Source organism: Pelophylax lessonae (genome assembly GCF_965119305.1).
Source record: "Pelophylax lessonae genome assembly, chromosome: 3".
Classification (NCBI taxonomy): domain Eukaryota; kingdom Metazoa; phylum Chordata; class Amphibia; order Anura; family Ranidae; genus Pelophylax; species Pelophylax lessonae.
In genome coordinates, this window is record NC_138770.1 from 131,901,762 (window position 1) to 131,917,166 (window position 15,405).

At 48.0% G+C, this 15,405-nt stretch overlaps 1 protein-coding gene across 1 annotated transcript in view; it reads left to right on the plus strand.

Moving 5' to 3' along the window:
* Positions 1-15,405, plus strand: part of SMC6 (structural maintenance of chromosomes 6) — a 332,391-nt gene that overhangs the window by 300,658 nt on the left and 16,328 nt on the right. The window contains exons 25-26 of the mRNA XM_082248885.1: positions 3,603-3,755; positions 4,153-4,250. Coding sequence (XP_082105011.1) covers positions 3,603-3,755; positions 4,153-4,250 — 251 coding nt within the window. The remainder of the gene's footprint in view (positions 1-3,602; positions 3,756-4,152; positions 4,251-15,405) is intronic.

The window sequence follows — 15,405 nt, forward strand, 5'->3', positions numbered from 1 at the left end:
TGCGCCGGTCCTGGCTTTACTGAGAGCCTAGGGCATCTCTGTCTTGGGGTATCTGGACGATATCTTGATTCGGTCTGCGACCAGTCAGGGCCTGGTGAACGACCTGTCCATCACGATGCAGACTCTACAGGAGTTCGGTTGGACGATAAATTTTCCGAAGTCGACGCTGTGTCCGTCGGTTCATCTTCCCTACCTGGGGATGATCCTGGACTCTGTTCAAGCGAAGGTCTTCCTGCCGGAAGACAAGCTCCGGACACTTCAGGACGAAGTCAGGTCCCTCAGGGACAATCAGTGATCGTCCCTTCGGACGGGTATGAGGTGTCTGGGTTTGATGGTCTCGACTTTCGAGGCGATTCCCTTCGCCCAGTTTCACACCCGGGATCTTCAGGCGGAGATCTTGGCCAAGTGGGACGGGCGTCCGCAATCTCTGGATCTGCGTTTTTCATTGAGCCGCCTCACCCGAGAGGGTCTTTTGTGGTGGCTCCAGTCCCCGGCGGTGTCAGGGGGCAAGTCCTTTCGTCCTTTGTCGTGGACGGTGATCACCACGGATGCCAGCCTGTCGGGCTGGGGTGGTGTTCTGGGCGTTCTGTCCGCCCAGGGAACTTGGTCGGAGGAGGAATCCTCCCTTCCGATCAACATTCTGGAATTGCGAGCGATAAATCTCTGCCTTCTGCGCTGGACGGACAGGCTTCAGGGCTGTCCGGTTCGGGTTCAGACGGACAATGCCACAGCGGTGGCCTACATCAACCACCAAGGGGGCACCAGGAGTGCCCGAGCGGCTCGGGAAGTAGCCGACATTCTGTCTTGGGCCGAGACGCACGTCCCTGCGATAACGGCAGTTCACATTCCGGGGGTGGAGAACTGGCAGGCGGATTATCTGAGTCGCCAGGCCCTGGACCAGGGAGAATGGTCCCTTCACCCGGATGTCTTCCAGATGATGTGCGCGAAGTGGGGTTTCCCAGATGTGGACCTGTTCGCGTCTCGTCTGAACAACAAGGTGGAAAGGTTTGTGGCAAGAACGCGCGATCCTCGGGCAGACGCCTCAGACGCGTTAGTGGCGCCCTGGCATCAGTATCGTCTGATGTATGCCTTTCCACCGATTCAGCTGCTGTCCAGGCTCCTTCGCAGGTTAGCCTCGGAACTGCACACGGTGATTCTGGTGGCGCCGGACTGGCCTCGCCAGTCTTGGTACGCAGACCTCGTAAATCTGGCGGTCGACGCTCCGTGGCGTCTACCTCTTCGAGAAGATCTCCTGTCTCAAGGACCGATATTCCATCCTGCTTTACAGTCGCTGGCTTTAACGGCCTGGCTGTTGAAAGCCAGGTCCTGAAGGATAGGGGTCTCTCCCCTGAGGTCATTCCCACTTTGATCAAGGCTAGGAAGGCCTCTTCGGGGAAGATTTACTACCGTACTTGGAAGGCGTATTTTGCCTGGTGTGAGTCCAGGGGGTACTCCCCTCGCTCATACTCGGTGTCGAGAGTGTTGGCCTTCCTTCAAACGGGCGTGGACCAGCGTTTGGCGTTGGCCACGATTAAGGGTCAGATTTCTGCGCTGGCCGTTCTCTTTCAACGCCCTGTGGCGTCTAATTCTTTGGTTAGCACCTTTGTTCAAGGGGTGCGGCACTTGGCCCCTCCTCGGAGGGATCCTTTACCTCCATGGGACTTGAACCTTGTTCTGTCCGTGTTACAGCATGCTCCCTTTGAGAAGATCAGGGAGATTTTGTTGTCTCTGTTGTCCAAGAAGGTTGCCTTTTTGGTAGCGATCGCTTCGGCTCGTAGGGTGTCGGAGCTGGCGGCCTTGTCCTGCGGCTCTCCCTACTTAGTGATTAATTTGGATAAGGTAGTCTTACGACCTAACCCTTCTTTTCTTCCGAAGAGGATCTCGGAATTTCACCTCAATGAGGACATTGTCTTGCCTTCGCTTTGCGCGAAGCCTAAGCATCCAAAGGAGGTGGCTTTGCATTCCTTGGATGTTGTTCGGGCGATCAGGGTTTACCTGTCATCGACGAAATCCTTTCGCAAGTCGGATTCTCTGTTTGTTCTTCCAGAGGGCTCTCGGAAGGGCATGGCAGCGTCGGCTGCGACCATCGCCAAATGGATCAGACAGACCATTGTGCAGGCCTATGCTTTGAAGGCGAAGGTTCCTCCTTTCCCTGTGAAGGCGCACTCTACCAGGTCTCTGAGTACGTCTTGGGCCTATCGTCATCAGGCTTCTGTGGCCCAGGTGTGTAAGGCGGCGACTTGGTCGTCCGTTCACACCTTCTCCAAATTTTACAAAGTGGATGTTCAGGCATCGGCAGATGCTTCCTTTGGCCGTGAAGTTCTTAGTGCGGCAGTGCCTTAGGGTCCCTTGTTTGGGCCCTTGGCTGTTGGGGTGTTTTACCCCTGGGTTACTTGTTCTTTCCTGGGTTGTTGCTCCTGTTGAGCACGTTTTTTTTTCTGTTGCCCAGTTGGTTCTCTTACTTGGTAAGGTTCCTTTCTCTGCTGTGGGTACTGCGTTGCTTTAGGCGCGGCTGCGTTTTTCCCACCCCTCATGTCTACACTGCTCTGGGACGTCCCCATTAGTGAAGATTATGAAGTGGCGGCGACTGTCGGAGGACGTAAGAGAAAACGGAATTTTTGTAAAATCTTACCGTAAAATTCCTTTCTCTGAGTCCTCCGACAGTCGCCGCCCCCGCCCCTCTTTGGGGTTTGTTTATGTACTTTACTGCTATGCTACTGAAACTGAGTTGAGAATGCAGGAAGCAGGGAGGTATTGACTGAGGGGACCGCCCCCTAGGGGTGTGATATGCTAAAAGCTTTTATATTAACAAATCTTGTTGCCTAGCTACTCCTACGGAGCAAAGGTCAATACTCCATTAGTGAAGATTATGAAGTGGCGGCGACTGTCGGAGGACTCAGAGAAAGGAATTTTATGGTAAGATTTTACAAAAATTCAGTTTTTTGTAAGAACTTACCGTAAAATCCTTTTCTCTGAGTCCTTTGACAGACGCAGCTCCCGCCCCTCTAAAATGGGGTTTGTTTTGTCTTCTTTCACTGCTTGCTACAAAACTGATTTGAGAGCACAGTGTGTCTGGGGTTATGTCATGAGGGACAGCCCCTATAGGCATGTCGAGTGAAAAGTTTAAACTCCCTAGTCTACTCCTGTAGATGGCGCATAACCCAATAGTGAAGAAGCATTGAGAGCTGCGTCTGTCAATGGAAGGGTAATGCTGTTCTGTACAGCAGAAACCTATATGAAGATGCAGCCTGTTATTGATGCTGCTGCAGAAGCCTACCTGGATTAATGCGGTTTCTTGATGTGTTTATATTGCGGCACTTGTCTAATGCTTGACAGTACATGCAGTGATGCATTAGATGTGGTGTTGTGTTGTTTTAAACTACAAGCCTTACATAAGACATGATAATGTAGTGATATGGTATTGAATGCTTCAGTTCATGTTTACACTACAGTACAGGCCCCTTACATGACTTCTTGGGTAATGACTCCAGTTTTAACCCTCACCCTGACATTTGGCTTTATCGGAATGCCTCTGCAGCATATGTATATTCCATACTGTAGTACGTTATTGCAGTCACTGAAGTGTCTTTTCTCCCATTCAGGTCCAGCCTGGAGAAGTTAATAAGGCTTCATTATCTGACATGAGGTCTCTCTCTGGAGGCGAACGATCATTTGCAACTGTTTGTTTTGTTCTTTCTCTATGGTCGATTGCTGAATCACCTTTCCGGTGTCTGGATGAATTTGATGTATACATGGTAATGTTCATCCATTTCATTCCATTTATTTTGTTTTAATAATGCTGCAAGTACTGAAAAATATTGTTAATCTGACAGAAACTCAGTGTGCTGTTAACTTCCTGTTTGAGCTGACAACATAGTGCTTTTGCTGTACAGAAATTCCAAGCAACATTTTCAGCTCTGCCTTCTGGATTGCATTACTCCTGACTATTTCCTACCCCTCTCTGTCACTCTCCACATGCATGCATTGATTTATGCCATGGGTGTTAATCAAAGGTTCATAGTACTGTGCATTGCTAAACTTTGCATTTGTTTGGCTCTAATGTAAAGGAACAATCCTTACTGTAATTCACCCTCCTGTCTAGTGTAATGTTTAGGTAGCAATTTAATTTAATCTTTTATTTTGCCTTTGCAGGACATGGTGAATAGGCGGATATCAATGGATATGATACTTACCATGGCTGATTCTCAGAGGTTTCGCCAGTTCATTCTTTTAACCCCACAGAATATGAGGTAACACATTTATAATAGCTAAGCAGTAGACGAACTTAGGGAAGAAAATATTTAGAAGTTCTAGTTTTCAAAGTTGCAAATAGAGATGGACGAACATCGGCCGGGGCGGTTCGCGAACGTCAGCCGCAAATTTTCTCAAAAGTCCGCGAACCGCAAGTTAGCGGCGAGCCCCATTGACTTTAATGGGAGGTGAACTTTAAAAACCTTTAGGTCATATTTGCAGCCACAAAAGACGTACTAGCTGTGCATAAATAGTCCCAGCACATGGACAATGTCATAACAGAAGTATTGCAATTGGAAAAGTTGCCCTAAATTTTTTTTATTTTTTTACAGCAAAAAATTATTATTTTTTCATACAGCAGCCGGTAAATACATGTCTAATGTATATAGGGTCCATTCACACATCTGTAAAATGGGTCCGCATCCATTCCACAATTTGGTGGAACCTTTACAGACCCATTGTTTTTCATTTCCAGTCTGAAAAATTAGGCATTCACAGGATAAAGAAGAAAGTGTCGACCATTCCAGGCCCCAAAAATTTGCCCACATGCGTTTACCTGACAGCTAAGAACGTAGTATTCTGTGGCTCAAGGTACATTAGGGATTCACAGGATACAGAAGTAAGTGTCGGCCAGTATTGGCCCCAAAAATTAGCCCACATGGGTTTACCTGACAACTAAGAACGTAGTATTCTGTGGCTGAAGGTACATTAGGCATTCACAGGATACAGAAGTAAGCGTCGGCCAGTATTGGCCCCAAAAATTAGCCCACATGGGTTTACCTGACAGCTAAGAACGTAGTATTCTGTGGCTGAAGGTACATTAGGCATTCACAGAATACAGAAGTAAGTGTCAGCCAGTATTGGCCCCAAAAATTATCCTACATGGGTTTACCTGACAGCTAAGAACGTAGTATTCTGTGGCTGAAGGTACATTAGGCATTCACAGGATACAGAAGTAAGTGTCGGCCTGTATATGCCCCAAAAATTAGCTCACATGGGTTTAACTGACAGCAAAGAACGTAGTGTATTTGATGGCTAGAGGTACATTAGGCATTCACAGGATACAGAAGTAAGTGTCGGCCTTTATAGACCCCAAAAATTAGCTCACATGGGTTTAACTGACAGCAAAGAACGTAGTGTATTTGATGGCTAGAGGTACATTAGGCATTCACAGGATACAGAAGTAAGTGTCGGCCTGTATAGGCCCCAAAAATTAGCCCACATGGGTTTAACAGACAGCAAAGAACGTTGTGTATTTGATAAGTGAAGGTACTTTAGGCATTCACAGGATACAGAAGTAAGTGTCAGCCAGTATTGGCCCCAAAAATTAGCTCACATGGGTTCAACTGACAGCAAAGAACGTAGTGTATTTGATGGCTAGAGGTACATTAGGCATTCACACGGTATACAGAAGTAAGTGTCGGCCTATATAGGCTCCAAAAATTAGCCCACATGGGTTTAACTGACAGCAAAGACCGTAGTGTATTTGATGGCTAGAGGTACATTAGGCATTCACAGTATACAGAAGTGTCGGCCTGTATAGCCCCCAAAGATTAGCTCACATGGGTTTAACTGACAGCAAATAACGTAGTGTATTTGATGGCTAGAGGTATATTAGGCATTCACAGTATACAGAAGTAAGTGTCGGCCTGTATAGGCCCCAAAAATTTAGCCATTCAATGGACATGAAATGCCTTTTATGCCGATGTATTTAGCGAAGACAAGGACCCAGAATTGTTGTGGGTGGATGGCGGTCTGGCAGATATTTGTGGCCTGTCATGAGGAATTTCAATGAAACATGGTCTACTGGTCACATGTGTAGAATTCCGCAGAGATCCATGCCTCATTCATTTTTATAAATGTGAGGTAGTCTACACTGTCATGAGCCAGTCAATTGCGCTTATCGGTCACGATCTCCCCTGCTGCGCTGAACGTCCTTTCGAACAGGACACTGGACAGGGGGCAAGCCAACAGTTCCATTGCAAATTGTGCAAGCTCTGGCCAGAGGTCAAGCCTGCCCACCCAGTAGTCCAGGGGTTCATCACTCCTCAGCGTCCATATCGGCCATTAACCCGATGTAGTCGGACACCTTTTTTTACGCTCCAACATTTGAGCCACAGAAGCCTGCCTTTTTCCAGAACAACGTGACAACTGCATCATGGAAGGTGGAGTGGAGGACAACTGTGAGGAGACAGGAGAAGAGGCTGGACAGTGAGAGCCTGGAGCGTTTCTTTGTAGGTTCTGACGGTGTTGCTCCCACTGGGCTCTGTGATGGGATTTCAGGTGCCTTCTTAAGGCGGTTGTCCCTAGGTGAGTGTTGGGCTTACTGCGACTTATGCGTTGACTGCAAAGGCTGCAATTTGCAACACTGTTGTCAGCAACGGACACATTAAAAAAAGTCCACACTGCGGAGCCATGTGATGGCGTCCTGGGAGCACCAGATGTGACTGTACATGGTTGATGGCTCGCTCCTGATACATTTGCAGTCTGCTTTGTACCTCTTGTGCAATGCAAGTTCTGCCTGCCTCTTCTCCCTATCTGCCGGTCCGTCAGTCCGCCAGTTCTACAAATAATTGGCCAGTAACTGTTGTCTCTGTGTGTAGCACAGTTAACACAGCAGAAGAGGCCAAATTTTTGCAGGACTAAAATACAATCTTAGAAAAGTATACTGTTAAATAACACCTCACTTCAATCTGTGGTATTGGGGGGCCACAGGTTTATCACACCAGTTCTACAAATAATTGGCCAGTAACTGTTGTCACTGTGTGTAGCACAGTTAACACAGCAAAAGAGGCCACATTTTTGCAGGACTAAAATACAATCTTATTAAATTATACTGTTAAATAACACCCCACTTCAATTTGTGGTATTGGGGGGCCACTGGTCTATCACACCAGTTATTCAAAAAATTGGCCTGTGAGTTTGGCACTGTGTGTACCAGACTTAAGTGCCGGTTCACATTATTGCGGCTGCGGAGATCGCATGTAATTCGGAGCGCACTGCTCCTTCATTACATGCGATCTCATGTGTGGATGCAAATTCAGCCATACACTTTGTGCGTATCCGCACCAAAGACGCACAGGACCTTTTTTTTCAGCCGCATCAGGATCGGATCGCACAGTGGTTCACACTTGAGCGATCCGATCCTGTGCGAACTGTCAGATCGCACTGCGATATGCGATCAAACTGGGGGTGTCAACATTTAATTGACACCCCCTGCGTATCGCATATGGCAGTGTGAACCGTCAGATGTGCGGATGCGATGCGGGAACAGGCTGCGAATTTGTAGCCTTCCCGCATCGCACAAGTGTGAACCGAGCCTAACACAGCAAAAGAGGCAATATTGTTGCAGGACAAAAATACACTTGTTATCCAGATAACACCCCACTTCAATATGTGGTATTGGGGGACCATTGGTCTATCACACCAGTTCAAAAAATTGGCCAGTGAGTTTGGCACTGTGTGTACCAGACTTAACACAGCAAAAGAGGCAATATTGTTGCAGGACACAAATACACTTGTAAAAGTATACTCAGATAACACCCAACTTTAATCTGTGGTATTGAGGGGCCACAGGTTTATTACACCAGTTCTACAAATAATTGGCCAGTAACTGTTGTCACTGTGTGTAGCACAGTTTACACAGCAAGAGAGGCCAAATTTTTGCAGGACTAAATCGCACTCTTAGAAAATTATACTGTTAAATTACACCCCACTTCAATATGTGGTATTGGGGGGCCACTGGTCTATCACAGCAGTTCAAAAAAATTGGCCAGTGAGTTTGGCACTGTGTATCAGACTTAACTCAGCAAAAGAGGCAATATTGTTGCAGGACACAAATACACTTGTAAAAGATAACACCCCACTTCAATCTGTGGTATTGGGGGGGCCATTGGTCTATCACACCAGTTATAATACATTATAAGTGCTTTTGTCACTGTGTGTAGTATTGCTGCAGCAACGCTCAGTCACACCACACCTGTCACAATGCTGCACAGTGCACAATAATACTACTAATCCACTATAATATGCTTTCTACAAAGTATATTATACTGTGGATTACCCCCCTCCCCCCTATATTGTGCACTGCACAGTAATACCAAAACATTTGCAGCCCTTTAAATGACTTTTGTGGACATTAACAGAGCGATTTGTGTGACTACAGACGATCTCTCTAACTGCCCCTAAAGCACAGACTGGATACCTGCCCCTAACCTGAAAAGAGACTGGACCTATACCAAAAATTGCAGCCCTTTAAATGACTTTTGTGGACATTAACAGAGTGATTTGTGTCACTGCAGCCGATCTCTCTAACTGCCCCTAAAGCACAGACTGGATACCTGTCCCTAACCTGAAAAGATACTAGTAGACCTATACCGAAATACCAGCCCTGAAAAGGACTTTTGTGGACATTAAAGAGGAAGTAAACCCTCCTCGGGAAGTTGTACCTATAGGTAAGCCTATGATAAGGCTTACCTATAGGTACTGTAAATATCTCCTAAACTTGTACCGTTTAGGAGATATTAACCTTTAATGCAGCCAGTGACGTCACTGGCGCATGCGCTCCGTGCCGTGACCGTCGGCTCCCGCGCGCGTGCGCGGGAGTGACATCACCGCGGCTCCGGCCAATCAGATGGCCGGATGCCGCGTTCCCGGAAGACGGGCGACTGAACATGTCGCTCGTCATACAGGTGAGTGAGCGGCACGGCGGGGGCTCGTTCTAAGGTAAGTATTGCATAATGAGCTAGTATGCGATGCATACTAGCTCATTATGTCTTTCTCTTGCAGGTTGTAAAAAAAAAAAAAAAAAATTTTATACGAGTTTACAACCTCTTTAACAGAGTGATTTGTGTGACTGCTACCGATCTCTAACTGCCCCTAAAGCACCGACTGGATACCTGTCCCTAACCTGAAAAGATACTAGTAGACCTATACCGAAATACCAGCCCTGAAAATGACTTTTCTCTGTCGCTCATTGACAGACGTAGTCCTCGTTGATTAATAACAACTCGGGTTATACTGCCCTCTACAGGAGTAGGACTAGACAGGAAAGAAAACATTCTGGCCACACCTTAGGGGCAGTCCCAGAGGGTATATCCTCTCTCTCTCTGCTACAGCAAATCAGTTTTTTTCTGTCTAGTTAGGAGTAAGGACCTAGATGCCTTGCTAGGATCTTCGGTCCTGGCAGGATTTTTTTCTTAGAAAGATTTTTTTTTTTTTAGACAGCTTTTTTCTCCAGTTCCTGGAGATCAGCAAGCAAGCAAGCTGTAACTGGGCGACGGGCTGGATGTTGAGATCCAGTGGTCACCCCAGTTCAGCCTACGAGCGCGTGCAGGCCATAGCTCCGCGCTGGGTCGGCCGCGACATAGTCCCACTGGACGGGGACTGACCCTGCGAGTTAAACGTCTCGCCTGAACGCCAATGACCAACAGAGTCACGGCGTCCGTATTGGTCGACAGCCCCCCCACCCCGGTGGAGAGGGGTTCTGTCAGGAGTGGGCGCCCGCCTGGTTCCGGTATGGTGAGTAGAATGTTCCCCCTCCCCCCCCCTGTCGGGTTTGTGGTGGACGCGGGCCCCTCTCTGGAATGGTAGGATGGGTCTCCCCTCAGGTCACAGATCCCCCAATTTGAGTGTGATTTTTTGTGAACAGAAACCAGGAGGCTTGGTTTGGGAGCTGACTATCTAAGGTCATTGTAAAACTGTAAGGGTGACTGAAGTCAGTGGCAGTACTATAAGGGGCATTACTATTGAAGTAAAAGGTATCCTACCTATCAGAGGTGTACACAGGCCGATGCCTATGCCTGAGTCACTGCAGTCCAGATCGCCATTCCTCCAGCAAACGGTCACTTCCAGAAGGACAGAGGGCTGCCTCCCGACGGCCCACGGACCGCATGCGGCCCGCCAGGGTCCTGTACCGCCGGCCAGGCTTATCACCATTCAGGGTGAAGGTTGTGGGGCCGAGACACTCCCGCAGGCCGCCAGGCCGAATATAGACATCCCGCAGGCCGCTGCTAGCCGCCGCTATCCTACACAGGCCGCCGCCATTTTTTTACAGATCGCACGAGGCCGCCATATTGGCGTAGCCTCGTGTCTCCAGCATGGGGGCGACCATGTTTGAGGTGACCAAACACCTCGAGGAGCTATGGGGAGGCGCCGGAAGGCGTGTAAAGGGGCGGAGCCGCCTCCTTTTACCCGGCGTAGGCTTGTGTCTCCAGCATGGGGGCGGCCATGTTTGAGGTGACCAAACACCTCGAGGAGCTAGGGGGAGGCGCCGGAAGGCGTGCAAAGGGGCGGAGCCGGCTCCCTTTACCCGGGAAAGCCAGCCAAAGACTTCCTGTCTGTAATAGACAGTGCTGGAACAGGTTGTATTGAAACTTCTGAGCATCAAGTGGTGAGCCTTGGGGTCTCTCTCTCTCTCTCTTTGTAGGGGTCCCTAAGCAGGTAACACTGAGGGGCGCTGTGGCGCTGGGGGTCTAAAGAAAAAAAAAAGTTTTATTTTTTTTTTTGGCAAATTATTTTTTCCGGCAAGTGTCTGGAATAATCATGGACCCTGCCACACAGGTACCCCCACCTGATCCCCTCGAGGTGGCCGCAGGACCCTCCAGTTCACAGAGTATTGATGCATTCACAGCAGTTTTGGAGTCTTTGGTATCCCGGGTGGAGATGGCCTGTCAGGGACGGGGGTCAAGAAAGCGACCCCCGCCTACCCCTATTTCATCTGATACTTCAGATTCAGATTCTGAGATGGTTATTGCAGCTGCAGGTCCTTCTGCAGGGGCTGTTGTCTCAGGTAAAGTTCCCTCAGAATGTGAGGAGGACGTTCCTGCCTCCGCCATAGCACAAGAAGAAGCATTGGTGGACGCACTAGTTGTGGCGGTCCGGGAAACCTTAAGACTTGAGGTTTTACCGGCAGAGGCAACCGAGATGGAAATTCCCTTTGGTACTAGCAAACCTACCAAGACGGCGAAGGTTTTTCCCTTACCCAAATGTTTTGGTAATAAAATTAAAGAGGAATGGGATCATTCAAAACGTACCTTTACTGTTTCCAAACGCATTGCTAGACGCTATCTGTTTGAGGAATCCCTCATTAAGAAATGGACGGTACCACCAGTGGTGGATCCACCTATTTCCAGACTGAATAAAGCCACTGTTATCCCGTTGGAGGACGCTCCGTCCTTTAAGGATCCGGTGGATCGGAAGATGGAAGCAGAGTCCCGCACTATATTTTCCCTGATAGGGTCAGCCTTTAGACCAGTGATTGTCATTGGTTTAGTTTCACAGACATTAACGGAATGGGCAAGATTGGTACGCCATGACCTAAAAGGGAAAGGTATCCCCCAGGCAGCATCTGATTTGATGGAACAAATTATACAAGGACTGCAGTTCGTCTGTGACGCAGCCCTGGATGCCACCCCCTTGTTAGGGCATGCATCGATGTCAGCGGTAATCCTCAGACGTGTGCTGTGGTTAAAATGCTGGTCGGCGGATCTAGGTTCCAAAAAAGCCTTGGCGAATCTCCCCTTTCAGGGGAATCGCCTATTTGGGGGCCACCCTAGATGAGATCATCAAGGATGTCACTGGGGGCAAGAGCACTTTTTTGCCGCAGGCTGCTAAAGCTAAAGGACCTCGTAACAAGCGTGGACCTTTCTTTGCCGCTCATAAAGGGTTTGTTCGCTCCGCTGGGGCGAGCGGGAAAGGCAAAGCCCCTCTAGGAGGGTTCAAGAGGCGCTGGTCGGGCAAACAAAAGGCCGACTCAGCCAAACCTGAAGTTAAGGCTAATACAGCCTGAAGGTGCGCCCCCACCCGGCTTGAGGGTGGGGGGACGTCTTCACCGGCAGTCAGAGCTAGAGCCTTCCTGAATCTCGGACTAAGGGGTTCAGGAGATCATACGATCAGGACACAAGATCGAGTATCGATCACTGCTACCGGTGCGATTCTTCCCTTCCAACATTTAGGTGCTACAGGGAGCGGTAGTTCCGTTCCCTGAACAGATCATTTTCTTTACCTTTTCCAAAGATTAGTCTCAGTTCCCTACAGGAATCTGATCCGGTTGAGCAAACAGACCAAGAAGCCTCGAGTCTGGTGACTTCGGTCTCTAATGCTCAACCAGGAGAAATCATCACTCCTGATAAGAATCAAGTGTCTGATAAATGTGTGGGAACAGAGAGCAATCAGACTTTGTCGGATTGCCTAGACCAAGCAGCTCTAGGGCAGCCTGGTTCGGATCCAGTCAGACAATATCAAGGTGATGACTTAGGTCGATCACCAAGGATTTCACCATCTGTGTCTTCATCAGAGCATCCCGGAGGTGGATCTGTTGGCATATCGGCTCAACAGGAAGGCGCGGAGGTTGGTAACGCGCGCCCGCGATCCTCTAGCGGACGCAACAGACGCGCTGAACGGCCTATAAAGGCAGTATCGGCTACTATACGTCTTCCCCCCTCTCAAGTTGCTGCTGAGATTTCTCCGCAGGATAGAGATGGAGGGAACTCCAGTTATCCTGGAAATTCTAGGCTAGCCTCGTCAGGCCGGTCAGGCCGACTTGGACATGCTAGTCGCGAACGCTCCTTGGAGACCTCCTCTCAGGGAGTATCTGCGGTCTCAAGGACCGATCTTCCATCGTGCTTTACAGTCGCTGGGCTTAATGGCCTGGCCATTGAGACCCAGGTACTGAAGGACAGAGGGTTGTCAGCTTCAGTTATTCCTACTCTAATTAAAGCAAGGAAAGCGACTTCCAGCAAAGTCTATTATCGCACATGGAAGACTTATATTGCGTGGTGTGAATCTTTGAGATTTCCCCCACGTACCTATTCGGTGACCCGAATCTTGGCTTTTCTGCAAAAGGGGGTTGAACAGAAACTATCCTTGAGCACCATCAAGGGTCAGGTTTCAGCATTAGCAATCTTCTTTCAGAAGCCTTTGGCTACTCATTCCTTGGTGCGGAATTTCATCCAGGGGGTGCGGCACTTGGCTCCGCCAGTCCGCGCGCCCTTACCACCCTGGGATCTTAATTTGGTTTTGTCGGTTCTGCAGAAACCTCCCTTTGACAATATCAGTGAGATTCCCTTGCTTACATTATCTCAGAAGGTGGCCTTCTTGGTGGCCATTACTTCTGCATGCAGGGTGTCAGAACTGGCTGCATTATCATGCCATTCCCCATATCTAGTGGTTCATAGGGATAAGGTAGTTCTTCATCCGAAGCCATCCTTTCTTCCTAAGGTGGTTTCAGACTTTCATCTGAATGAAGATATTGTACTACCTTCCTTGTGTCCTCAGCCCAATCATCCTCGGGAATATGCGTTGCATTCCTTGGATGTGGTTCGGGCAATCAGGGTATACCTGAAGGCTACGGAAACATTCCGTAAAACGGATTAACTTTTTGTGATCACGGATGGCCCCAGAAAGGGGTTGCCTTCAGATCAGACAGACGGTGGTACAGGCTTATTCTATTAAGGGTCGGAATCCTCCGTTCCCTGTTAAGGCGCACTCCACTCGAGCGCTCAGTACTTCCTGGGCCTACCGCCATCAGGCGTCAGTGGTCCAGGTGTGCAAGGCGGCCACCTGGTCGTCGGTACATACCTTTACGAAATTTTATAAAGTTGATGTGATGGCATCGGCGGATGCCTCATTTGGCCGCAAGGTTTTGCAGGCCGCAATTTGAGGAGACCGGTGGTCTACCTCGAGGGTTTTTTTCCGTTGGAATTTCAGTTGAGTCTCATCGTGTGATTGATGAGCCTTTAAAACTTCTAGTTGGCACCGGTTGGGCCTTCTAGATTGGATTTTGATTTCCATTTTCCCACCCCTCATTTGTGGTACTGCTTTGGGACGTCCCGAGTTGTTATTAATCAACGAGGACTACGTCTGTCAATGAGCGACAGAGAAAAATGGATTTTTGTAAAATCTTACCGTAAAATCCTTTTCTCTTAAGCTCATTGACAGACGTAGTACCCGCCCCTCTGTTTTTGGGTTGGGTTGGGTTAAATTCTCTAAACACTGCTTTGTGACATAACTGATTTGCTGTAGCAGAGAGAGAGAGGATATACCCTCTGGGACTGCCCCTAAGGTGTGGCCAGAATGTCTTCCTGTCTAGTCCTAATCCTGTAGAGGGCAGTATAACCCGAGTTGTTATTAATCAACGAGGACTACGTCTGTCAATGAGCTTAAGAGAAAAGGATTTTACGGTAAGATCTTACAAAAATCCATTTTTGTGGATCTTCACAGAGCTATTTGTGTCTGGCAATCTCTCCCTCATGAGCACAGGCAACCTCTCCCTACGCTGGCAAAAAGCAGAATGTGAAATGGCCGACAGCTCAGGTCTATTTATAGGGTAGGGGGCATGTCCATGTGCTGAAATGTTTTAATTGGCTGTCCCGTTCCACCTGACGGCTGTGTCATGGGTCAAAGTTCTCCCCAATGTTAACTAATATGGCCGCCGCGAAAAACGCCATGTGTTCACAAAATTGGCGGGTAGCGAACAAGCATAATTCGCCTCGAACCGCAAGGCCATCTCTAGTTGCAAACAGACAGCAGAAGACATGATCTAAGTGTAGCAAATATATATTTATTGAACAGGGGCTCTCCCAAACCATGGTGATAACTTCAGTTTAACGGCCATAATACATGATATGTCTTGCAAAGGGATTCACCAAATCTGCTCAACTCCCAGTAACCCATTGTGAGGCTGGCATACCAGGGAGCATAATGTGCTCCCATGGCTGTGCCGGTCTTCTCAATGTAGAAATCCCCATCAAACAAAGTATTTGTGTTCCAGACAAAATTGTGTAACCCTTAGAATAAAGTTGGATTGTTGATCTTCATTGGCCATTTCATTTTTGAGTCATCCTTTTTGGTTTTGGTTGTTGAGTTTATTTGGTTCCTTAATGTTTGATTTTTGTATCTTTTGATTCTTGTAAACACATTACTAGTGTGTTACCAGGTATTTATTTGAAATCAATTGTTATAATATTTATTTGACCTTGATTTAGGGCTAATTCAGCAAAATAGGAATTTCTAAGGCATATGGTCCTTGTTCTGCTGGGATTTGTAGTCATCCTATTATAAGGAAAAAGTCACAATATTTGCAGTTTATCTGCATTTTGTTGTTGGTTAGGTTACAAATCTTTATATATTGTTTACTTTTTACTATTTAATTGT